General features: G+C 47.3%; 1 protein-coding gene across 1 annotated transcript in view; it reads right to left on the reverse strand.

Annotated features, from left to right (window-relative positions):
- Positions 1-25,654, reverse strand: part of PIP4K2B (phosphatidylinositol-5-phosphate 4-kinase type 2 beta) — a 28,667-nt gene extending 3,013 nt beyond the window's left edge. Inside the window, exons 1-7 of the mRNA XM_054014466.1 lie at positions 25,478-25,654; positions 13,581-13,678; positions 11,322-11,418; positions 4,448-4,600; positions 3,675-3,821; positions 2,340-2,378; positions 500-613 (exon numbers count right to left, since the gene is read on the reverse strand). Coding sequence (XP_053870441.1) covers positions 500-613; positions 2,340-2,378; positions 3,675-3,821; positions 4,448-4,600; positions 11,322-11,418; positions 13,581-13,678; positions 25,478-25,654 — 825 coding nt within the window. The remainder of the gene's footprint in view (positions 1-499; positions 614-2,339; positions 2,379-3,674; positions 3,822-4,447; positions 4,601-11,321; positions 11,419-13,580; positions 13,679-25,477) is intronic.
- Positions 25,655-26,634: the final 980 nt, after the last annotated feature.

A 26,634-nucleotide genomic window follows, 5' to 3' on the forward strand; every position in this document is an offset into this window, starting at 1 on the left:
GCCAACGTGGAATCAGCCAGTGGGGCCTTCTAAGGTGGAACTCCAGAGAGGTTGCTGAAACATTTGCATCCAGCAGGCGGCCAGCGTTTGATACAGCATCGCCCCAACTCTGTGTGCGTTTGTGTATGAGCCAAGAGGCCCACCTAGTGTTGGACACCGTGAGAGACAGGATAACAAAATAGCTGAACCACAGGCCTTGGGCTACTGGGTTAGATGAGTATTCCTAAAGCACCCCATGTATTCACGAAGGTGTTTTCTGATGCATTCCGACTGGGAGAAGACAAGAGATTCTCTCTGCCCTGTTCTTCCTCGTCATTTCCAGTCTCCTCCATAGCAATTGCAATAGAGGATGGATACTTCAAAAATAATGCAGCTACTGTACCATTTGGCCGAGAGGGTGCGGGGGAGGAGGGGAGAGACAGACAGGACTGTGGGGTCACAAAGCCCAGCTGTCAGAGACCTGTTCATGGCAACAATCCAAGCCCCATTTCAATTCTACCTCCACGTCCCGCTTTAGCTTTTCGAGGAAGTGCTTTTTACTCTCTTCTCCAACGTGGAGCTTCTGGCCTTCATTCAAGAAGTCGTTGTCTTTGAACGTTGGCAAATCCTTGGCCTACGAGAGAGAGGATTGCGTTAAGTGTCCTGAGCCTAATGCCAAAGGCCACAGCTATTGGTGGTTTCGTTCTTTTGCAAAACATTAACTGGATCAACATGGCAACGGGAAACAGAGGCAGCTGCATTGACTCAATCTTCTAAAGCAAAGAGATTCGCTCATTCCCATACGCCTGCAAATGGCATGGAGCAAAACACCTGCATTTATCAGCAAGTCCGTTTGCTTGGCTCCAGCTGGGGGAGGAGGCGGCAACAGAGATACCGATAGCAGCTCATTTCAAAGGCTGCCAAAAATAGTTGCTTCAGGCTGAAAGCTCGATAAACAGTCTCAGCCCAGGAGGGGCTAGCCAACCCCACAAACAGAAGGAAAATCCATGTGGTTGTTTTCAGATTAGAAAATCTTGAGACAAGTGCTCCCCTCCCCCAGCCATTACATGAAAATCAATCCACTGCATTTTGAGGACTTTGTAGTGGGGACCGAGTGTTTCTGCAATGCAAGTGCTTCTCATGGATATTAAAGAAATTAAGTTTCACAAACCCTTTGCATGTACAGCTGGGGATTGCATGCTTTCATCCTTAGAATGGCATGGCAATCCATGGCAATTTATAGAAATATGTGGTGTCAGACAAAGCCATGCAAGACAAGAAATCATAGTTAGGGAGTAACCCCACATATCCAGGCACAACGGGGCAATTGTAAAGTGGGGTTAGATTATGCCCAGGTATTGGAGATTTAATTATGAAAAGGGAATTCTCTATGGCTTGTGCGAGAGATCTGTAACTTTTTGGGAGAGGAAACCTTCCAGGATCCCTCCAATTTCTCCACTCAAAGGCCCTGTCAGCAACCAATCCAGCCTTCCTGCGGGAGTGAAGTGCTGCTCCTTAGATCATCATGACAGCTCCAAAAAATTGAAACAAAAGAAGTGTGGCCTTATCAAGGTGTGCTCAGCTCTACTAAGTGGCTTTGCTGTTTGTTCTGTCTCATCCCCCTGGACTATACCTACTGCAAAGCCTTATGCATGTGCTTCAGGTTACTACCAGGAGTAGGTCTGTTGATTTCACTAGTACTATTTATGGCAGTAACGTTAAGCATGGGCACCGGGGTCTGCAGGACTGGAGCCTTAGGTTGGAAACTCGTTAGAGAAGGGAATCTGGACTACATTTACAAAGGGATTTAGACACGTAAAGATGTAGGTAAGTGCTTAGTGGGATTTACCAAAGTGCCCATCCCAGTTCGGTGTCTAACTCCCAATCTGGCCCTTTGGCTTCAGATTAGTCTGCGAGATACCTGGCATGCTGTGGGCATTAATGGGCAACATTTCTGGAAGAGCCTCTGTCACACTGACTTTCAGTGGGACTTAGGGTAGGTTTTCGGAAGTGCCTATGTGAAGTTATTATTAGGTACCTCCTCTGGCAGCGCCAGTAGCCCGGCAAACAAGGGGACCAGGTTGTACCACACCTAGACTGTCAGGCAAGCCCTTTGCTTTTTTGTGAATACTTTAGTCCCCAAAAGGTTGTGCAGTGGCTTAACACACAGTTGCTATAATGGGGAATTCGGTACAGACAAGGGGAGCGTTCTACTGAACCAGCAGTTTAGCTTGTCACCGGGTTTCACTGTTCGTTAACCCTTTGGTACGGAGACACAATTAGCTGCCTAGACTCCTGGTAAGCACCACAGGGAACGAAATGTTGTTCCTGGACAGGCAAAGTAGCAGAATCATTCATACCTTTTCTTTGTCACTCGCTTCCCTGGAGACTGTTGAGCCCTGATAAGAACAAAAGAAGTTGGACATAATTCACCATGAGCAGCCATCGGCAGAATTTAAATTGACCGTCGCTAGGGGTAAACGTACAAGACTCAGTTTATTTTTTTAAATGCTGCTTTGCTCCTGATGAAGAGGTAACCTCACCAAAACAGATTTTAAACACACAATATAAAAGGCGTCAGACAATGGTCTGAGCTGGTTGGAGACTGCGTTCCCTTTTCCCTCGTTCGCAGAGTCTCTCTACTACATCCAGTAATTTGAGCAATGCAATGTGTTCCCCTGATTTTTAAAATATACTGATTGAGAGGAGAGAGACCTGCACCTTCCTCTGAATCGTCTGGTCCTGGCTATTATAGGAGACCGGAATCTGGGCTAGATGGCCCAATACCTGAATCCCTACATGAACCCATCTTTCACTATGACCCACGCTTTGAACAGTGAGGATGAAATCCTGCCCCCAATTCAAGTCAATGATAAAACCCCTGGAGCCAGACTTGTGCTTCCACACTTTCAAGGCTCAGCTTTCTCACGTCCACGACAATGGACCACATGGTTTCTCTCTGCATTAGCACCTCCAGGAACTACACAGCTGCAAAAAGCTTCCGACCTTTGCTTTATGAAATGCAGCTCACCCGCTACACTATGAAGAAGGGGATTTTAGCTCAATGATATGCATCTCTCCCAGTGCAGACAAGGCAGGATGAAAAGAAACACAATGAACCCAAGTGACATGCGAACAAAAGGAAAGTGAATACTTTGGTTCAGTGTTGTTTGGCCCTTAAGGTAATCCCGTCTTGGCCACAAGCTGTAGGAGATAAAAACACATTGTGCCTAGAACTTCCTAGCTTCAGCAGCTACAGAAATGGACCATCAGGCTCTTTGAAAGTGAACTGCAAAGCCAGAATACCTTGTGTCTGCCCTTTTCTACTCTTATTTATTTTATAAAGGGAACCTCAATATTAGCAGTACCAGGTCCCTGCTGAACTGCTGGAGCTGAAGGACTGTCAAGCTTTAGCGGAATAGGAAGGTCCTGGATCGGAGTTATGGGACTTATTCAGTATCTCTTCCCCCTTCAACTAGGGGCTGGCACAGATGCCACTCATGTTTCAGCCTCAAGAGGTGTCCCCATCCAGGTCCACCAAAGCTTGACAAAGTCCTTCAGCAAAAAAGAAAGTCAGGACCTTGTTGATCTAGTGTGAAAAACAATTTAAGAACACTCCATAAAGAAACAGGAAGGGGCTCCTATACAGGGGGAGGTACTGACCACGTATGGACTGGCCGCTTTCAAACCCTTACCTTCAGATCATACTTCCGATGCACAGTCAGCCTGTGACTAAATACGTTCCTGGTGACTACCATGTAGGTTTCCACTCCGTCCACGGTGAGTCTGTACATGCCTAGGAACTGGGGGAGAAGGGTGTTCCCATGGCATTCCACTATAAACTGAAAGGGTGAGGAGGGAAAAAGAGGAAGTCACACTACAGGTCTCCGGTAGTGCACAATGTCAAAGAGAAGCGAAGCGTCTAGCTCCAACTGAGAATGGGGCTTTTTAATGGCCATCCTATATCTCTGCTCAAGGGAGGCAAAAGGACACATTAAAACACAGCAGAATGGAGCAGCCATTTCTATGCACGGCAGCTGACCCGGATTACGTTTTTCCCCTCTGCAAAATAGCATTTTCCCCTCCTTATCCATCTGGAAAGCTTTTCTAATCCAACGTGGAACCTTAGGAAGAGGTCTCGGTTTATAGCTTTCGAGCATTGACAAGCCTGCAGAGCAGGGATATTTACACTGTTAGGAGGGCCAGGCCTTTGGGGGAGAGGTGAAGTTAAAAATCCCATTGTGCTCCCAAAAGAACAGAAGACAACCTGGAGCCACTGGCAACGTCCAGTTTCTAACCATACAACCTCCCCCACGCAAAAGCTGCCACGCGCTGTAGCTGAAGCTATGGCCGTTCCACTTGAATCCAAGGACTAGTCTCAACTCATCAGGCTCCCACCGCAATGCATCAGCCGTGCCCCTAAGGCGTTATCCGCCACCCTCTCCTCAGGGTTCTAGACTCACCGTACCTGATGGTACTTCTTTAGTATGTTGTGCATCTCCGCTACATCTTCGCTCGACACTGCCTTAATGACAAACCTCCTGTCGTAGGTGGTCAGGAAACGGGCCCCGCATCGACCTTGGCTGTCGCTGTTCACTGGGGCGCTTCGTGTTACGGAGTTCTGAAGGGGGAGAGAAGAGGTGTGATTTTATCAGAGGAGAGGGTAACGAGCTGCAGGCCCCCCCTTTTAAAGCCAAGGCATCAGCTCAACAGGTCCAGCAGTTCTCTATCTTCTCACCAGGATAAACAGATTTCAACGGGACTGCCTTTTTAGTCTGCGTTTGTACAGCACCTCGGCACTTAGTACTTAATATTCTGGTCCGTGACTGGACCGTCTAGACTCTACGGTAATACAAATAATGGGAGCTGTTAGATGCTCATCGCTTTTCAAGGCCAGACCACTTATTTGGGTGCCTAGATCTGGGATCCAGCACCCTGATTTTAGGCCTCCATCTTTAAAAACCTTGCCCATCAATTTGTTAACACACATTTAATGCCAGTGATTAACACACATTTTGAAGCAAGGAAGTCTTACTAAAGATTCATCATCTCTCACCCCTTCAGTGATGATGCAAGGGCTCACAACACACATGGGCAGAGACTCCTTCAAGTTTCTCCAGCAAAACCAAGGACGGCCAGATTGGACATTCCTGATCCGTCCAGGGTATAAAAACAAGTAGGAATAAAGGAATTTTTAAAAAGGTCACTCTTTCTTGATCCATCGTAAAGCAGCAACAACTGGCGCAAGCCTAACTGCTTAGAAATCCTCGGCAGGTCACCTTGGAACCAAAAGCCGTTCTCGGCTATTCTTGTTCTTGAAAGTTTGACCAAAGGGCCCAGAGAACAGAAATACCGATTGTTCTTCCAACACGCAAGAGGAGCTCTCCTTTATATTCCTGTCCCCACCCTTCGGAACAAGATGCAGCCGCTTCTCTCCATCCTCACAGCAAGACTGGAAAACCCAAACGGAACTGCCGAGTAGAATAATCCGTGACAATAACGTTCTAAGACAAGGCTGCAATTAAGTTGTTTCGTCCTCTGACCAGACCACTTAATAAATAGCCTCAAGTCCTGATGAAAGACAATACAGTGGAGTGCTAGAAATGTGGCAACTGCAATTTACGTAGTCGCCACAGAAGACGTATCTATCTATTCTAGACTGTTTTCCCTACCCACCATTGTGATCTTAGTCCAGTTTTGCTGGTGATAGCTGAGGTGGGGGACAGCTCGGGGACAGCCAGTGTTGTGGTGGCTGCCAGAGTTTTAATCATCATGTCATCTATACACGGAAAGCAGGGTTATAAGATGTGGTGGTCAAAATGCCAGCGGATGGTCTACATTAGCACTTTCACCACTACTGCACCAGTGGGACATTTTTAGAAGTCTAGTGTAGTCAAACCTTTTTAGAAAAAGCTTCTTTGGTGTCTTTATTACGATGATTTAATATTGTGGTAGCACCTTAAAGGCCGAAGCCCCATCCTGCGAGGCGCTGAACCAACACAAAAAGAGACAGCCCTTGCCCCAAAGAACTTGCAGTCTAAGCAACTTTGGCAGGGAACTGATTGTCAGCTTCTGTTCTTTCCCCATCCCTCTTTGCTGCAAGCCTGTAGCTGAGCACTTGGTCTAAGCTGTCAGACCGACATCCTCTTGAATCCACAACGAACTAACATAACAAGCGTTTGTCACTTTGCCCTGACCCATTACTGCAGCCTCCCCTTGCTGCAACTGCTCTGCAAGAACACCTGGTTTGCACCTTTCCCACTTCTATCATCATACCATGTGTACGTGCTGGACGCTGCACACACACACACACACACACACACACACACACACACACACACACACACACACACACAGCAAGAGACTGTACAAGACCCACAGAACTTGATACTTGGAGTGGGAAGGGATTGTCCTTCCCCATTTCACAAGCTGGGCAGTTCAGGCGCACAGCAATGAAGGGACTTGCCCAAGGTCCAACAGAGATTCTGTGGCAAAACCAGGAACTGAATTCTGATCTCTCTCCTAGCTACAAGGCCATCCTTCCGCTTTTAAAGTTCAACTCTTTTCCTTCCCTCCGCAGCCCTGGACATTCTTTTATGGAGATGAGCAAAATCATCATTTTACTAGACTCTGAAACATTCCATTTGATGTTGCTATTTCCTTATATCTACCCACACAAGCTAACCCTTACACCTGTGCGTGTGCTTCGAAATGCACATCAGGATGAAGGACGCGACGTCGCCAAACGTACGTGTGCTTTTCTGGATCCCGGTTACACACATCACCACCACATCTCTCTCTCTTCTCCATTCACGGAGCTTTTTGAAAGCGTACCAGCAGAGGGAGCCTGCTTTTCTGCTCCTGCCGAGCATGGCCCATGTAGGCAAACAGACCCTGCTGCGAACTAGGGGGGTTTCCAGTTGCAAACTAAAAAATAAGCTGAGGAGAGAGTTTTCATTTGAGAAGGAAGCATTTAAATGCACCTCACTTTAATGCAGAAGGGGAAAAACTCACTTCCTGCCAATGGCCTAGAAACCATCAGGGAAAGCGGGGGGTGGGGGGATGGAGAGGGACATGGGGGAATTGCTTCTCGCTGACATTTGCAGCTTAGGAGGTGCTGTGTGGGCTAACACGCATCATCTCAAAACCCGAGCAGTTGCCACCATCAAACCGACTTCCCTTCTTTTAGAGGAGACAGGAAGCAGAAATCCTGACCATTTGTGGTCATTTAGAGATCCTGTCGTGACGCTCTGATTTACTTTAGTCTCTCTCCCCCATAGAGTAGGGATGATAAACTATAGCTTCCTGGCCAAATTCCCACTCAAATAATTACATTCTACCTGCCTGGAACGCCACTGAAATTTCTGCTGAATGCAGCATTCTTTACTTCCTGTCCTACACAGCTTCAGTCCAACAGAGTGCTGTTAAACACCTGACACTGTCCCACCCCAGAGATGGGAGAAATGGTTCTTGCAGAGTGACAGGCACTACATAAATGACAGATTAGGCAAGAGAGGAAAGGGACGCAATAATGGTGTTCCCAGATAGGAAGCGATTCTGAGTAATACAGCGTAACCCAAGAAAAGAGCATCTAGGCTACGTAAAAACATGCCAAGGCAGATTAGCCAGAGGACAAAAATAACGACAGAGAGAAAGCAGCTAACAACTTTCACAAACAGATGTAAGAGGCACGTTGAATTGTGTGAAACCAACACCCACACAGTTATTTCTTACAGCCAACCCGCTACACCTCAGCTAGAGTTAGGATAGCTTTGTCTAACCGTCCGCCGCAAGATCTGGATAAAGCCTGGCATGAAATCATGCCAACAGGCTGGGCGACAGCGGCACTTCCTCTGCCAGTACAAGGCAATCACTGTACAGAGAATGTCTGACAGCAGGAGGGAAAAAAAATAAAGGCTGGCGTAGACCATACCATTGAAAGGAGGGACTAGTCATCTCTAGTGACTGGCTTATGTGGGTTCTCTCCAGATGTCACCGAGATTCCAAAGAGGATACTGTAACAAATCAATGGTCTCCTATTGACCCCCATCACTAGGCCACACATCACAGCCACTCAGACCTTCACAGTGACTTCAGGGAGAGAACTCCGATCCTCCTGCTCCGAGCACACAGCCCCCAAACACTGCAGCTGACGTGGCTCCGTTAGCAGTACGACGACACGCAGTCGTGCCCAGTATGAGCACGCAGACACGCACTAGGGCATTGCCATCTTTAGTATTTAAAAAGCAACGTCAACGACCTTAGCACAATTTTTTCCACTTGGTTTTGTAATACCAGTAGCCAAGGATTCCTGGACACTTTACACATATTCTGCTTTTCACTGGATGATCTCAAAATTCCTTACCAACATTGAGGGATTTAATTGGGTGGTTTGAGAATATCCGCATTTTTATCAATGGGGAAACTAAGATGTACATAAGAATTCCTGTTCACAGGGTGAATCTGTGGCAGAGCGGAGATTTGAGTGCAGGAGACCTGCCTTTTGCTCCTGACTCCATTGCTTCTCATACCAATGTACAGGCAAAAGATGAAGTGCGAGCAGAGTGGGGGCACAGGGTGTGGGGAAAGGTTTCTGTTGCAAGCCTTTTTAGAGCTTATCATAGTAAATAAGAAGTTATGAAAAATACCCAACAGCACCTTGTTAGAGAAATTCCTTATTTGTGATGGAACCAAGTGTAACCGATACACTCGATGCTCATTAGTAACGACGTATCAATGCCTTTTGCTGTGTCACTCCTAAACGACTCTTGCTGTTATGGGGAGTGTCGACAATTCGCAGTAGGGAAAACGTTCCCAGGGGAAAGGTTGCTCGTAAGCGGCGGTTGCTCTTCCCAGCTGCTGCAAACAAGTGTCTACTGTAGAGCACTTTTCATCAGTGAATCTCAAAGCTCCAAACTTCGGGTGTCCCTAAACCTCCAACTGCCAGACGCTGGGACTGGGCGACGGGGGAATGGCTCATGCAATAATTAACCTGTTCCGCTCATTCCCTCTGAAGCATCTGGCACCAGCCACTGTCGAAAGAGAGGATACTGGGCTAGATGGACCATTGGTCTGACCCGGTGTGGCCACTCTGATGTTCTTAAAGTGCTTTAGCAAAGGAGGATAGTATCATTACCCCACCATTTTAAAGATGGGGAAACTGAGGCACAGGGCAGTGAGGTGACTTGCCCAAGGTCACCCAGCAGGCCAACGGCAGAACCAGAAATAGAACGTCGATCTCCTAAGTCCCAGTCTACTCTCCCAAGGGCCAAAACTCAAGAAAGCACGTGCACCGGAAAAAACACAATGTCCAGGAGAGAAGATGAAAGGAATTTTCCATCACAAGCAACTTCCAGTGGAGATTGTGTGTGCAGCAGAGTTAATCATTCAGCTGTAGCTGTGAAGTATCCAGTGTGCTCCTTGTACATGTGCGTGCATGTGTGTACACACACACACACACACACACACACACACACACCCCTCTCCTCATCCTCCAACAGGATCACTCTTTATAGTCACCTCTGCTCCATCTCCAAAGCGGCAGAGGGGCGGTCACAAGAGCTAGCCGTGTGAAATGTGGCCACGGAACTGCAGCCACTGTTTATTTCTCACTGTGATGAACAGTCTATTGCAGAAGAGAAGCAAAGAAAACTGTTGCTTCTGCCATAGGAAATCTGCTCTGGGCTGTGAAAACATCCTGTGTGTGTCCATTCTGACTGGGTGTGCAATAAGGCAGCAGACTAGAAGGGAGTCTAACAGGTGGGGGGGAAGGGTATCGGGAAAGAGGCTTCTACTGAAATATAGTTACAGAAAAAGCCTCTCAAAATAAAGTTCATCAAGAGCCGCATCATGCTCCTAAGAGGAGGGAATTGCGCTTCCACAGCCTTTTTCATCCAGAGATCTGTGTGCTCCACAGACCTCATTCTGCAGGTGAAGAAATTAAGGCGGGGGGTTAAGTGACAAGCCCAGGGTCACACAGCAAGACAGTAGCAGAGTGTCAAGCAGAACGCATGCTCCCCTGGCTCCTAGTCTCATGCTGTAACCACTCTGTCTCTCTTCTCAACACGCTCCTAATAAGGCTTACAGGACATGAAGCTACCTTACTGTAGAAACCGAGACCTGACTCTTACAATAGAAAAATAACTGGGAAAACCTTTAAACAAATTAACCGATGTAAGGCTACAGAAAGGTGCTGGATTGACAGCTCTGAAGACTGAAGGACTAAGGACCGCTACAATACAAGCAGCTCAGACCTCCACCAGGATGCCCACGGGCAATATATCAACTCAAATCTGGACCGATCCATTCTACAGGGCTATTCCGTTTCCATGGCCCGTTCAATGCGTGATCTCTTGGTGATGCCGGCAACAATGGATCAGAGCAGCACCAAGTGTGCGTTTTACTGACATATGCTTCCCTCCGGGCCCCTGAAGTAGGAGACTAGAAACTGGACTGAGTAGCTCGCAATCCCCCTCCTGATGAGCCCTGCGCTGTCATCCGGAGGAATAATAGCAGCAATTGCACCTTTGCTTCCAATGCTGGCTGGGGTGAGAAAACAAATCTCATTACACTAGCCTCGAAACTCGCCGGAGGAGGGTGGGTGAGAACAGACAGAATTAGAGAGAATTGTGATGATCCTTCTGAAAAATAGGGCCAGGATGCCAGAAAACATTAAGTGGGTGAAGTGCTGGGGGAGAGGAGATCATATGCACGAAAACACACTCAACTATCCGGCTTAATCAATACATTGTTCCAATGCTGCAGGTTTCAAAGAATAGGTAGATACGCATCAGACGACCATTGCTGGCACGATGCCAACAGTTATCCACACAGCTGCACAGATAAGATGTTTTAATTACCTGACATTCATACTGCTAAAGGTCAGGCTGCAATCAAAGCCTTCCCTTTTTCAATCTGTTTTATCTAATTTAAGTGGCCTCTTATCTCCCTGCCTGTTAAGTATCTGCTACCTCTTTAGAGCTAAAAACTACAAATAAGAAGGGAGACTCCATTACATCCCAGTGAGTTGCAACCACTCTGACAACTGGATTTAAGCCAAACTGCAGGACACAATGGGCCGTTCCCCTCCCTGCCCCCACATCTCAGACAGGTCTGAACGGTCACAGCTGTGCTGTTAGGACAGGTCCCAAACACAGAGCGTCTTGATAAAACCCTAGTACAAAAATAATTACTCAGCGCAGTCACTTTGTTGAAGAGGCCCCCAAACCTGCAAACGGGACACGCCTCCTTTCCACTGCGGCGCTTTCAGAAACCTGCAAAACCAAACGCTGCAAATATCTAAACTCTAGCAATCTCCACAAGTGGTTTTTTCCCCCCCGTACCTGATAATCTTGATCGTCAATCCCAAATCTTTCGCGGAGGTTTCGGAACACCATGGGGCAGTACTCCTTAAATTTAAAACGACTTGGCAAGTTTTCCCTAGGACAGACAGCAAGACGTTACTCAGGCACAGCAAACTCTGTAGTACAATTTTCAAAGCTATTTTCCTGCTCTAAGCTCCTACTACTTCACCACTAGCCCCGGAAGTGTTTCAATTACTCATTTCTCCTCCATTCTCAGCTTTGTGTTTTCCTGAATTATTGTTCTGCGAGTTTCCTAATAGTCTCATTCTGCAAACACTTACCTGTACTATGCAACTGGTCATATTCAATTCTGTAGGTTTTAGGCACGATAATACATATAATAAATAATAACTCATGAAAAGTTACTAATGTAGGTAAGTGTTTTCAGGATCTGGTCCTTAGTTTGCAAGCTCTTTGGGAGAGGGTGTAGGTCTTACATGGTTGCGAAGGACTGTGTAAATTCACAATGATGTGTGCTTTTATCAATCATTATTATCTGCTCTACTCCGCGCTGATTAGGCCTCAACTGGAGTATTGTGGCCGGTTCTGGGTGCCACATTTCAGGAAAGATGTGGACAAATTGGAGAAAGTCCAGAGAAGAGCAACAAAAATGATTAAAGGTCTAGAAAACATGACCTAAGAGGGAAGATTGAAAAAATTGGGTTTGTTTAGTCTGGAGAAGAGAAGACTGAGAGGGGACGTGTAACAGTTTTCAAGTACATAAAGGGTTGCTACAAGGAGGAGGGAGAAGAATTGTTGTTCTTAACCTCTGAGGATAGGACAAGAAGCAATGGGCTTAAATTGCAGCAAGGGAGGTTTAGGTTGGACATTAGGAAAAACTTCCTGTCAGGGTGGTTAAGCACTGGAATAAATTGCCTGGGGAGGTTGTGGAATCTCCATCATTGGAGATTTTTAAGAGCAGGTTAGACAAACACCTGTCAGGGATGGTCTAGATAATACTTAGTCCTGTCATGAGTGCAGGGGTCTGGACTAGATGACCTCTCGAGGTCCCTTCCAGTCCTATGATTCTATGATTATGAAAGCCTAATCGAAAAACATAGTAGGATTGTATTCAAAGGCCAAAAAAAAAAAAAAAAAAAAAAAAGTCTCACACAAAAGTTCAGAGTCCACATTCCCAACTGTATTGTGGCACTTCCAATCAACAGCACAATGCACTTCTGTTCTCAATGCTTTAGAAGCTGCGTGCATCATTTTCACCATTCTGCAGGTAAGGGAATTGAAGCGTGGAGTTGTGGAATGACTTGTTCAAGGGCACAGTGTGAGTAAGTACAGATCGAGATGTGTCTAGAGAAACCAGTTGGTCCCCGGAGGCTAATTTGGGCAGATGTACCCTGTAATACATTGCGACTGTTTAAGATGAAAAGCTGGGGAAACCAGTCCTCTAGTTTCAGAACAGATCTTGGGGACTTAAAAAGCAAGGTAAGGAGGTGGTCAGTCACTGGCAAGTGGTTAATGGTCAGGAGACAAAGGAGAGTGGATGAATCTGCTCCAGTCTTGCTCCTCTTAATGCATAATGCAAGATTCTCTCGCACATCCCGCTCCCTCAATTGAGGCATCAGGGGAGGCTCAGAGCCAGGTAACATATTGCCCCTCCCGATATCAGTTACATCTATTGGTTCGGAGCACTTCCAGACACAGAATCTTTGGTGGTCTCCGTCCAGTTCCCATGAACAAGAGTCCACATCACAAAGCCCCCCAGAGCAACTGGCTCCCTTGTCAGCAACTCAGCAGAGAGGCAAAGAACCCAAGGGGTCGTGCAGAATGAACCCCCCACACATACTCTCCTAGAGGTAGTGTCTGGGGCAGGTTTCAGGCAGACAGGTCAGGCAGGGTGGGAGGAGGAGAGAGAACGTCAGCCTTGGGGTGTTGGATTAACAGCCCTCCACGAGCATTAAAACAAATTCAACCCAATCCAGCAACTACCCCTCTGTGATTACAACGATAGCTTTTCTTTATCACAGCATTGACTGCACCTCTGCATCACCAAGTGAGTGACCAAGGCCAAACCACAAGCCAGCACGGCACTGACAGTCAGAATACCCACTTCCCCGCTTGGCAGGTTTGGCATGTCACATAGGTGAGCATATTTCAAATCATGCCACATCCTCTCCACATGGAAACATCTGAACTGGTCCCTGCCAATCCTCAGGGAGAGCAGAAGCTCTTTACAGACAACGAACAGCGAGGGGTGGGGGAGGTGAAACCACACCTACTTACTTGTTGAAAAGATGATTGTCCACCTTAATCTTACTGTAGGCTTTAAAGTCATCCGGCATTAACATGACAGGGACAGGGACATTGCTTAGCTCATTGATCTGTAAGAGAAAGGAAAACCAACAAGACTCAACATCATTATCAGTGGGTTTACTGGTGACCCCGGAAACCTATGGATGTTGTTGAATACTTGCTAGAAACGGATTTGGAAGGGATACAATTCATTCAACTTTTATAGTAAATTTCTGTGCTGAACAGATCTTGGAAAGTGCTGTGGTTTCAAGTTTAAAAGGGCATTATACAATGACGTGGCAAGTGCGTTTCCAGCCAACCTCTGCTCTGCATTATTCAAAGGCAGCTACAATTTGTTAACCTTCTATTGATCGCCCATGATAGGATTCGAGAACGAAGATTTAACCATGTCCTGCGAGGCATCACTCAGATTTTCTATTTTTACACTCCTCTCTCTTTAGGTCAAAAGCCGCACTGGCAACAAACTCTATAACTAACTAGTTCTCACTGTTATAAATAATGGGTTGGACAGTGGCGGAGGTTCTGGACTGCTTCTCTCTAGCCAATACAGCTGTCTCAGCGATACCAGCTCCTTCCTTGGCGGTCTCTTGTAGTTCTTATCCCACACTCCCCCAAAGAATGAATCACTCCATTGGCTCTCTGTTGTTCTCTGTTCATGTGTGGCAACCACAGAAATATCTGGAAACAGGCGATTGGGTATTCAGCTGCCACACTGCAGAACAGCGACTTTGGAGAAAGCCATGTATGAACATTCAGTCTGTTGCACCAGGGACTGAAACAGCCTGTAGTAAAACAACAAGGGGGGCTAATTGTAGCTATAATATGCTAAATGAACCAACGTGATAAGAAATATCAAAGCGTGACTGTCCCCAGTGACGCATTGAAGGATTCTTCGCAAGCGTGGCTCGCTAAGCAATGCCCTCCATTTCAGCTTTACCTAAACCCCAAAGTTTGCTCAGACTACAAGTCCAATCGTTATTCGTTAATTTGGAAGAGACAGTGGCCACATCAGTCCCAACTCACTGATCTGGTATTAACACAGTGGATTTACAAAGTAATTCCACCGCAATTCAATTACCATTGTTATTTCAAAATGTGCCTGCAACAATCCAGTAATACTTGAAGAGACGCAGCCTGCCCTTGTAGTTAAAGCAGTGGGCTGGAGTCAGAAGACCTGGGTTCTGATCCTGACTTTTTCAGAGTGCTTGGATAAGTCACTTAACTTCAGGGTGCCTCAGTTTCCCCATGTGTAAAATGGGGGTGATATATCTCTACCTCTTGGGGAGACTGCAAGGTTTAATTCATTGTTTGCAAAGAACATGGAGATCTGCTAATGGAAGGCACTAGAGAGATGGCCAGGGGATTATCTAAACCGTTCTAATATCTTAGCACACAATCACTGAACAGACAAGTATTTTTCACATCGCTGTTCCCATTGTTGCCCATGAAAGAAATGCACATAACGAACTGGGGGATCAAACACTGGACTGCATTTTCACTGCAAAATCAGGTGTGTTACCAAGGGAAAAGAGAACTATTAAAGAGAAAAACCCTGGGAATCAGCAATGAGGGAGGAAAGTAAAAGGGCCATTGTCTGGTTAAAATTTGAAAGCAGAAGCTCTTTAAAGCACTGCCCAGTATTTACTCTGTAGCAGCATCAGGGGATGGTACCCACTTACATAAAGTGCTTTGTTGTACCGTACAGATGAATGAATAAATAATGTTACACGCTGCCTATCATTTGTAAATTGCAATGGAGCGAAGAGACGGATACTCTCTCTGCATTTCCTGAAAGCCTGATCCCGGACAAGGCAGATACCGAGGGCTGTATGTAGAAGTGCAAAGTGAAAGGAAATGGCCCAGATGGGAGGTGTGGCAGACCCTCAATTCTGCATTAATAAGAGGTGCTGCTTGCAGCTTCCAAGTTATCCTGCCTAGTAGGAGGGAACTACTAAATCGCCTCTCCTGAGACATACCCATTTTCGGCCCTTTTTTATCCTGCGCCATGGTGAGCGCTGGCAAGCCATAATCTGCCTGTTCTAGAACAGATCTCGGAAAGAGCGCCAAAGGCAACATTACAGTGCTCTTCAGAGCCACAGAGGTCTCCAAAGCCAATGGCTGAGAGGAAAAGAGAGTTTGGAGATGGCGAAGATTTATGTATGAAGTGCCCCCTGATGGGAGGCAAAAAGATTTCAGCCTGACCTGTGTCTCTCCTGGCTACTGCCACAGTGGCTTTACCTGGTACAGCCCTTTCGACTGACAGGTGTGATTTGCACCGGGGCTACTCCAATGCTCATTCAAAGCATGCCCTGCCCCACTGGACAGAGCGTCAACGTCCAAGGGAAAAATCCTTCGCTGGCAGCCTCCTCGCCAAACCAGCTGCATTCACTGGACCCCGCTACCAGCTTTTGGACACGGAGTTGAGGGTCAGCGGAGAACAGCCACTAGCCGTTACCGGGGTGTGATTTTATTCTGGAAGGCATTGGAGCACAGCTCAACCATTCATGAGCGCCAGGCGGTCACACCGTGAGTAGCACGGCACCACCTCTAAAGGCATCAGAACGATGTGGTCAGACATTTAGACACGCTGCCCTCTGTGAACTCTTGACATCCAGGATTGAGAGGGTAGGTGCTTTACTGGGGTGTTGCATTATTATAAGCATTGCTCTTTGGATTGGAGGTTTAAACCCAAGCACCTTCCCCCATTTACGCTGGTCTGCGTTAAAGATCCTAAGACCCTCCTGGTGCCTCGCTAACACTCCCCTCCCACTCATTTTTGTATAGCTCCTTTTAGGGATCTCAAAGCTCGAGTTACTTATGCTTCATAGCTCCCTTGAAAGGAGGGTATCACAATCCCATACTGAACATGGGCAGTGACTTGCCCTGAGACGACAGGGCCATCAGTGATTAACAGAATAAAGAGCTGACCAGGTGTTCTTAGTCCTGGCTGTTCACAAGCTATTTGCCTCTGAAACTATGTCAGGTCTCCACTGGTCCCTCATTCTGGGCAGCACTCCAGGATTGAATATAGCAAATCCCAGACCTTTGACTAGTGTAACCCGCACACCTTGTTACTAGAACAGATAGCTGCCATATTTTACATCCTTTTTTAGGATCTGAAGGACAGGAAATAAACCTATTGGCCTCACATTGCCTTTGAAAGCTCAAGTCAGAACCATCCTGGCTAATAGCCACTGAACTCTAAAAGTCCTCCCCAAAAAGACCAACCAAAGGGCCTGTTAAGAGGAGTGAGACACTAGATGTTAAATCTTGGCCAAATAAAAGTGGAACTACAAAGGCATGCTATAGTACGTACGTATTTATACTGCTCTCATCACCATAGTATCGGAGTGCTTTCCAACAGTGCATTAAGCAAGGTGACTAACATCTGTCGTGTCTGTTCTTTCATCCGCTCCCCAAGGAGAGGAGTGTGTGCAGACGCACGTTACTATGAATTTATGTTAGAGAAAGCAAAATCAAAGAACTGCACGCTTGGCACAGAAGGTGGTGAGGTTTGTGATGGTCCCTGGCTCCTGGGGCAGTCCATTCTAGTGTGTTGGGCCAACCCCCGAGAAAGTTGTCTCCTGCACGGACGAGCTTTACCCTTATTGTAGAAGCTCCCTTTGTGCCAGAGGAGTGACGTTATCAGCCACACTCTTTTATCTCAGAGTTTTAGGCAATCTTTTAGATACCCTGGGCCCAGGCCATGGAGATGAGAACCAAGACTTTGAACCTGACTCAATATTCTGTGGGAAGCCAGTGGAGGGAGAAGGGGACAGATTTGATGTGCTGGCCGTAGCATGGTGTCCCTAGCCGGTTTGCCAGAAGCTGGGAATGGGCGACAGGGGATGGATCACTTGATGATTCCCTGTTCTGTTCATTCCCTCTGGGGCACCTGGCACTGGCCACTGTCAGAAGACAGGATACTGGGCTAGATGGACCTCTGGTCTGACCCCGTATGGCCGTTCTTATGTTCGCTAAAGAGACACTGAGATTCACCTTTCAGTCAGTGCATTTGCTGACTAATCTAATCCCATCAATACATGTTATCTACCGTCCTAGACCATAAGCACTCAGGGCAGGGATGCCTTCATCCCTGTCTGTAAAATGCCTGGCACACTGTTGGCCCTCTACAAGTTGTTTCCAACCATTCTCCTCCCCCAATCTCCTCCCACCAAAAAGACCTTTTAGAAGAAATCAGTTCTTGGGCGGTCTTGAAAAATAAATTGTCACTTTACAGGGCCCATTATGCCTTTTTAAATTGCCATTGGACTTTCTATTCTCATTCCAGGCAAGACCACAGCAAAGAAAAGACTCAAATGGAACATTCGACCCCCCCAGCTCTGGTCAGTAAAGGAGTGCCAGTAAGAGGGGCATACGCTGCTTCTGCCCGTTCTGTACCTGGCCTGTTGCATTTTTGCTGGGGTTTAGTCAATCTGGCATCGATCCCCTTCCCCAGAATTCTGATTTAAATAGGATGAAACATGCCAGTCATCATCATGATCAATTTAAAACAAAACCCACCAGATACATGAGAATCTAGAGGGCAGATTACAGAATTTAGCAGTAGGTCACACTTTAGAACGAACTATTTGACGAGGTCTCAAACGGCAAAGTCACCGCAACAAGGAGCGAACGCTTCTGGTTTCACCCGAGTGCAAGCACAATACCACTAACTAGGACATGCAATTTCCTCCTTTGTCCAAGATAAAATAAAAACGGCTCGTATTGCTCTGTAAATACACAGGCAGGGCAAGCTGTGGTGCTCTTTAGTGCCTTGACTTCTTGGGCAGCAGTAATCAATAGGATTCTAGGTTTATTTGCAGTGGGTAACTCATCCTTATTAGCAAGGGTGATTTCTTATTCAATAAGACATCAATATTCTGTGCAGTTCAGGGCCAGCTGTTCTCAGGATAAACAGGAAAAGCAGAATTTCATTTCAAAACCTGACTAGCCTCAAAGTGGCAATTACCATTAGTAAATTGATGGGACAACGCAATTTGTTTACAAACAAGATCTAAATGACGGCGTATCCAAGTCTATTCCCCAGAATTCTTTAGAACAGGAATTTGCTCAGAAAATAAAAAAATACTTTGTTCCCTTCTAGTGCCTTTCAGCCAGGGAACACAAACTGCTTTGCAAACATTTATCAAGCGCCACAACAACCTCATGAGGTAGGTAAAGGATATACGTAGGGATCACTTCCATCAGCACTGAGATCTGACCACATCTGGAGCAGAATACAACCGCTCAACTGCAGACCGCAATACGGTGCAATGGTTTAGGACAGAAAGTGAAGAAGATACTGTACACAACTGAAACCCTAAGTGGGGGTTGGTTTGAGAAAATAGTTTTCCTGAGCTGAAGTGTGATTAATTAGACAGATTATGCCATGGAACTCTTCGTAACCATTAGCAGTAAGTTTTGGTTCTACAGCTCATGCCAGAGATGGAACCTCCTGCAGGAAAACAGCCCCTAGCACCACCCTGGGATATTGTTTGATTAAGGGACGAGCATCTCCTAGTGACACTGAACAAACCCTTCCTGAAGCACCTCAGAGATCTCCACTGATCTGGCCCAATCTTGAATAGCTTGTGAGCTGTGATGGAATCGCAGCCCAATACGCTAGGGTTGCAGGCCATGAGATCACCCAGTCGAGTTTTTCTGATGTATTTTAGCTCCTTATATGGCCCCAATCACAGTAACTGTCTCACAATCTTTAACGTATTTATCCTCTCAGGCCCCCTGTGAAACAGGTAAGTGCTATTATTATAGACGGAGAACTGAAGCACAGAAAGACTAGGTGACTTACCAAAGGTCACAAAGTCAATCTGTGGCAGAGCGAGGAGCAGAACCATGGTCAGTATTGTCAAAGTCAGATTCGGGACTCACAATTTGTCAGACCACTCTGTTTATCAGCAAAGCGCTCTGCTAATACACCCAGATAATGTGAGCCCCATGCAAGACTCAAACTATCTTATTTATACAGATAAAAGGGCGCAAACTTAACAAGATAACAAAAAGAACAGGAGTACTTGTGGCACCTTAGAGACTAACAAATGTATTAAAGCATAAGCTTTCGTGGGCTACAGCCCACTTCTTCGGATGCAAGTGGGCTGTAGTCCACGAAAGCTTATGCTCTAATAAATTTGTTAGTCTCTAAGGTGCCACAAGTACTCCTGTTCTTTTTGCGGATACAGACTAACACGGCTGCTACTCTGAAAGATAACAAAAGGAAGCAGAACTGATAAGATATGTATGTCTAGCCCCAGGTAAACTTATTTCCTTAAAAAAAGAAGAACAGGAGTACTTGTGGCACCTTATTACTGATCTCCTGTTAATGTCCCACCATTAGCTTAAGTGGACCCATTGTTTCATACCTTAATGTTTCTCTTCCTGACAACTGTATTTCAACATTCCTTCTTCCTGCTTAAAGGAACATACAGCATTTCTTTAATCCATTCTATTTTAACAATATAATTCATTCTATTTTCACAGTATCCAGCCCACTGGACTATTTCTCCCCTCATTATCTCAAGAGAAGGTTCCAAAATACATTCTGTTGCAACATGGGGTCACAGTATGGCAAAGGTCATTGATGCTGGTTATCAATCCTGTTGCCATACACCGCACTTCCTAAAGGTCAATTACAGCCCGGGAAGAAACAATCAACATTAGGGATGTGATGAATATTGGCATATGGTAGGTTGAGTGCATCAGGTTAGTGGACTTCAAAACAGTATAGAGCACATGCATCTCTGTGGCCAGAGTTTACATGGCACGCCAAAAACAACGGTATGTTGCAAATCCAAGTTTTACTATTTGGAGTGAATACCAAAGAGCTGTCTTGTGTCCTGGCTGAGCACAAAATTCCAGTAATCCTGGGAGATTGGGTGGTGCTTCATTCAATAAATGGAGATTCAAGAAGAGAGAATGCTGCCATTAGCAAGACCCACAGAGACAGCATCACGAATATACAGATTTAAATGGAGGTGCACCCGCTTACACCAGATCAGAAGCCAGCCCTTTGTTCCCACCAAACGCCACAGATCTACAGCTACCATCTCGCTGAACAAAGGCTAACTTGAGCTGCACAGACATGGCTGTTCAACATGTAGAAACAGGGAGAGACACTCACCACCACTGGCAAACACTAGAATCCTGTCATCTGGTACAGCCAATACCTTACAATGAGAACTATGGTCTCACCACTTGCACAGAACACTGTTGCTTCATGAAGTGTAGTTATCCCCTGCAAGAATCTCATCACAATTTAACATTTTCACCTCCCGTCTTGGTGTTCCTCTCCTCCACCCCTTACACAAACACTTTCAATCAGGCTATGAAGTGATGTGCAGGAGGGACACTAAATGTAAAGCCAGCAATGAAAAGCCTAAATCTTCTGATCTCCCCCAAAAGTCATGACAACAGCATCTGTGGCGAGCTTCCAAAGGATGCCATCTTTAAAATGGTTTAATTCTTCAATGCAACTCACGAGCCATTCACAAATGGGACTCAGAATCTTTCCAGCTCTCTCTCTTTCTCCTATTTGCATAACTTCTCACACTTCTTTTGGGGGGTAGGGGGAGGGAGGCAAAAACAAGCTTCCTCCCCCCACTGCAGCTTTCAGGTTCAAAGATTCAGCTGCCAACCATCATTACTGTTGGTCCTGTCTACACAGGGCCACAAAGTATCAAAATACAATCAAAAACCAGTTCAGACTCACTCAATTTAAATGTGGTTTGGCACAGTCAGTATGGATGAAGACAGACCGTGTTAGAGAGAATTATAGCCTGAACTGGTGTAAAAAATAACTCCCAATCTCCATGCACTAACATCTCCAGACACATCATCTACTTTTGCCCACCATGCACTGTATTTGCATCAGCTGCCAGCAAGCCTGTTTAAACCCAAGGGAGGCCTAGCTGTTACCAGAATAAGTTAATGGACCCCAGGGTGTATCTTTACAAAACAAGCAGACGGATTGCATAAAATGGTTGTTTGTCTGATCTGTCCATGGAACAGTTTGGCCCAACTATTTTTGACACAACCCTCACAATCACGATTGTACCAACACATTCGGGCACTCCCAAAGGGTTTATCCGATAGGGCCGTGTATTATATAGCTACCGAGTTCATCCTTTGCAGCTCCAGAATGTAAGCTTCTAAAAACAAATGTCTCTAGCCCTTATACTTGCAAAGATAACGTTGAAAATATACTTAAACTTTAGAGAGCACACAGCCTGAATAGGAGTGGTGAGGTGTGACTAGGGTGACCAGATGTCCTGATTTTATAGGGACAGTCCTGATATTTGGGGCTTTTTCTTATATAGGCTCGCATTACCCCCCACCCTCTGTCCCGATTTTTCCACACTTGCTGTCTGGTCACCCTAGGTGTGACCCACCTCATTCATTGCAAGAAGCAGTTAACTCTGAAACATACAGATGGCAGACACTCTCACTGCTGACCACTGAAGCAAACCTCCAGCTATTTTTTTTTTATTCCACAGTTGCAAAATAAATGCCACAGGGCTACTGGAACAATATTATTCATTTTTATATTTCATAAAAATCTCTTTAAAAAAAACCCAAAACATCTGGAGTTGTTGCAGAATTTCCTCTACAGTGGTTCAGAGACCAAGATTCTGCTTGCCATATTACGGGGCCTTGCCTATGAGCAGGAGCTTCGGGTACATTTTCAGATGAGAGACAATGCGTCGTAGGATGGAATTAAGAAGATTTGCAGCTGTACTCATGCAGCCATGCTTGTGGCTTCCTGTTCATACTGGATCGATTCAGCAGAAGCGGAGATAGCTTACCAACCAGTACAAGCTTACCAACCAGTACAACCAGTGCCCAGTAAGGCATTCTGGACAACTGCTGTGCTTGGATGCAAACCTAGTACTGTATATTCAAACACAAAGTCTGTTTCATACCTTTGGATAGGAAGATAGGACTCCATGCCTGACCCATAACTTCCTGGGGACAATCCCTTCAGATTTCTAACCAAGCCTTTGGAACAACCAAAGGAGAGACTGGGTTGCAGAGAATCCTTCCTACATATTATACCATGCCCAGTTCAGGCTGGGACAGGGCTTTGGAACTTGAGGTAGAACTGTGGCATAAATACACAGGCAGTGGACGTGATCAATAAAACTCATAACTATATGCCTCATTATCTAGTTTCAGGAGCTCTCAGTAAGCCCATTTGGGCTAGTCCATGCGCTGGGCAGTGACAAGACTCTCTCAAAGCACTTCCCTCACTCCAGCTTCTGTTATTTGTCATCCTAAGAGCCGGGCAGATTTCTTTTCTAATTGTAAAGTAAAAAAGGTGCTTTCCTGTCAATATTTGTTCAGGGCTGGCCAATCGTAAAACAGGTTCAACTGTTCTTTTTCATTTGCAATAGGCCTTGTTTACAGACAGTTGCTGCATGAAAAGAATTGGCCTAATTCATTTGTTTGTAGCACATAAGTGATTCCACCTCGTATACAAATAACTCTGTGATGCCCTATTCTGAGGACTCCTCAAACACAGGCTTGCATGAGCAACTGCTCATTAGTAAAGCCAATAAAAATAATTTAGACTATGATCTGCTTTACACAGTGGTGGAACTGGGCTCCAACTGTTTGAGCCTCACCTAAATGCCTTCTCAGCAACAAGGCCAGTGGCAACAAAGTAAAATCAAAATTAATTGACAATAATTCATTAGGAAATCCCAGATGTTTGTCAGTGTGGGGATGAGGGAGGTCACAACTGATCTTTTCTAAACCCTTTTCTGGCTCTACAAGATGCAGCTTTGCAGTTTCTGGCAGCAGTTTCATTATAATAGCCAAGGGCCAATAAAAAAAAAAGGACCAGGGCCACCAAGAAGTTCCAAGTGGCAACTGCTCCAGTTACTATGAGGCAGCAAGTGAAACTGATAAGAATCTTGTTAATTTCACTGCTTCTAAGGGAGGCAGGAAGCTGACAGAAGTCTTGTTAATTTCATTAGGCTGCTTCTTGGCAAAGTTCTGAGCAGCAGCAGAAACCCCTGAGCATCTTTTGACTCAGGAAGACAACATGTATCCGGTCATATTTGGGAGGTGTTCTTCACCGCCATATGAGCTAGAAAGCTTTATAAATAATAATAATCAGCAAATTAAGTACTGCAGGAATGGATAGCTTAGGCCCTTTCACTCCATGAGAAGGAATAATGTTTTCCCAGCCCTGAAAAGGAGTACATTAAATTTGAGGTGAGGACCGGAGGAGAGAGAGGTTTCTGGAATTCCATGATCAGAAGCAACAGAGTCCTGTGGTACCCACGAAAGCTTATGCTCCAATACGTCTGTTAGTCTATAAGGTGCCATAGGACTCTGTCGCTTTTTACAGATCCAGACTAACACGGCTACCCTTCTGATACTTGACACCATGATCAGAAGAGTATTTTACTAGGATGATGGATTTCAGATCTTTAACTGCTCCCATGGCAGTTTATCTGCTACAGCCATGAGGCAGTCATTTCCAATCCATCCCATCTGGGTATATAAGGAGAACGGTGCAAGATTTTGGGTGCAATCACAGCAGCTGGGGGAAGAAGTTTACTGAGTAAGGCATGAAGCTGTCAGAAGCGGGATCCAAAGGAAACTGCAACAGGTGAGAAGCTCCGAGCGCTTCACAGATATTCAAGAACAGGAGTACTTGTGGCACCTTAGAGACTAACAAATTTATTAGAGCATAAGCTTTCGTGGACTACAGCCCACTTCTTCGGATATGCATCCGAAGAAGTGGGCTGTAGTCCACGAAAGCTTATGCTCTAATAAATTTGTTAGTCTCTAAGGTGCCACAAGTACTCCTGTTCTTTTTGCGGATACAGACTAACATGGCTTCTACTCTGAAACAGATATTCAAGTCAACCCCCACAGCTTCCACCTGAGGTCAGGGTCACTCCATCCCCATGGGAAATCTATGGCCCCCAATGCCCTGGGACCTCACCTGGGACATGGCCCACAGATTGTCAACATTCAGCACAGGCTCCAAGGTTTGGGGTGAGGGTTTCCATGGGAAGAATGAATGGGAACCGGATCCTGGCATCTCCTCATTGTGCATCTGACCCTACCATGAGGATGCTAAGGCTGGCTCTGTGGTTTCTTAGCATTAGGGACTCTCCAATGTGTGTGAGAGTAGAGGCGAGGGGCCCAAGAGTCCTTTCTGGCTAACCACAGGAGGGTAGATTCCCACAGAAGGATGTGGAGGGGCAGAAGGATCTTTGCGAATGGGAGGGCCAGAGACACAGGGTCTCCTAGGATCTCACTGTGTAGTTGGCTTCTCACAGAGAGGATGGGGATCCCAGGGTGATACGGGAAGGGGGCCCTCTGGGTTTTTCCACCATGTTGTTACCCCCTCAAGCAGGACCTCCTGGTTCCAGGGAGCCTGTCCTTGGGCTGCGAGGTGTCAGAGCCCTGAGGGGGGTGAGGAAAGCTACGGGACCGGAGCCATAGATGCCCAAGGAAAAAGGGGGGGTCCTGGGGTGCAGGTATCCCCAGGGGGATGGGGTGGGAGTGTCCAGGGATGGAAGACATCCCTGAGGCAGGGAGGTGCCGGGGATCCCCTCCCCGTGGGGCTGCCCCCCCAGGATGAGGGACGCTGAGAGCCCCGGGATGAGGGTGTCCTGGGGAAGGGGGGGTACCCTCAGAGGGATGGGGAAACGCCCCCAACCCCAATAGTAGGGTCTCCTCCTAGCTACCCCCCCCCATGGGGGCACTGCGGGAAGAGCCCAGGCTAAGGGGGGGGTCCCCAGTTGGGGGGCTGCCCCCAGGGCGGGGTGGCTGAGGTCTCCTCCCCGGGGGGGGGGGGAGGGATGGGGGCCCCGATCCCGGGCTCGCCTCACCGTGTGGTTGGCCCCCCACATGAGGACGCTGAGCAGCGGCTCCGAGGCCCGGAACAGCTTCACCTTCTGGCACACGAAGTGCTTCTTCTTGGTCTTGGTCTTGCTGGCGCTGAGCGCGGCCCCCAGCGCCGCCCCGGCGCCCCCCGCCGACGAGCCCCCCGCGCAGTTCGAGGCCATGGCGGATCCGCCCCCCCCCCCTTCCCTAGCAGCGCCTCCGCATGGTTCCGCCCCGGCCCGTTACACCCCCCCTTTCCCTCCCAAACAGTGGTTCCGCCCGAACCCCTACACCCTCCGCCCGATGGAGCCGTCCGCGGCTGCCAGCTCGGTCCGGCCCGTTCGCTCCTCCCTCTCTCCCCACAATGGTTCCGTCCGCCCCGCTAGCTGCCCCTCCTGCCTGTCCCGGCAGTGGTTCGCTCCACCGCTAAGGAGGAGCCGCTAGAGCCGGCCGAGCCCGCTTCGGCTCCTGCACTGAGGAGGCGCCAAGATGGCGGAGGCCTGAGGAGGAGGGGAGTGGGATGTACCATTCCCCACGCTGGCAAGGGGTATTGAGAGCAGGAGTGTAAAGAGGGGGAGCCACTGCCTGGTCCAGGGTTAGTCCCAGATGAGTTCCCCTAGGAAACCCTAAGGGTACATCCGACATGCTGGGCTGATGGGGGAACCGCGAGAAGGGGCGAGGTACAGAAAAGGGGCGGAAAAAATGCCTCCCTCCTTCTCTCGCCAGTGATGGTCTCGCCCCATTTGAGTGACGTATTGCGTCAGGCCCCGCCCCGCCCGGCTGTAGCCAATAAGCAGCGAAGCGCCTGGAATTATGAATGGCCTGCTATCTATGTCACACACACACTCTTAAAGGGCGAGCGAAAGGGGCACCGCTGCACATGGGGGGTGGCGCTTGGCAGCTTCCTCCCTCCTCATCGTCCACGTGCCGCGCCAGGACCCCCCCTAGCTCCCCCTCCAAGATCCCTGCCTTGGAAGGGGGAGACCTAGGAGCTGCCCCTCTCCTTCCACTCCAGCCTACGTGGAGGGGAGCATGTCACTTTCCCCCAGGGGAGGCTCTCTTTCCCCTTCCACCCCCCAAATGACAGGGGCCAAGGGGCGAAATACCCGGGGCTTTTCCAGAGAGGCAGAGGGTGAGCCCAGGCTTTCCCTTAGGACAGGGT

The sequence above is a fragment of the Malaclemys terrapin genome, chromosome 25, assembly GCF_027887155.1.
Source record: "Malaclemys terrapin pileata isolate rMalTer1 chromosome 25, rMalTer1.hap1, whole genome shotgun sequence".
Lineage (NCBI taxonomy): Eukaryota > Metazoa > Chordata > Testudines > Emydidae > Malaclemys > Malaclemys terrapin.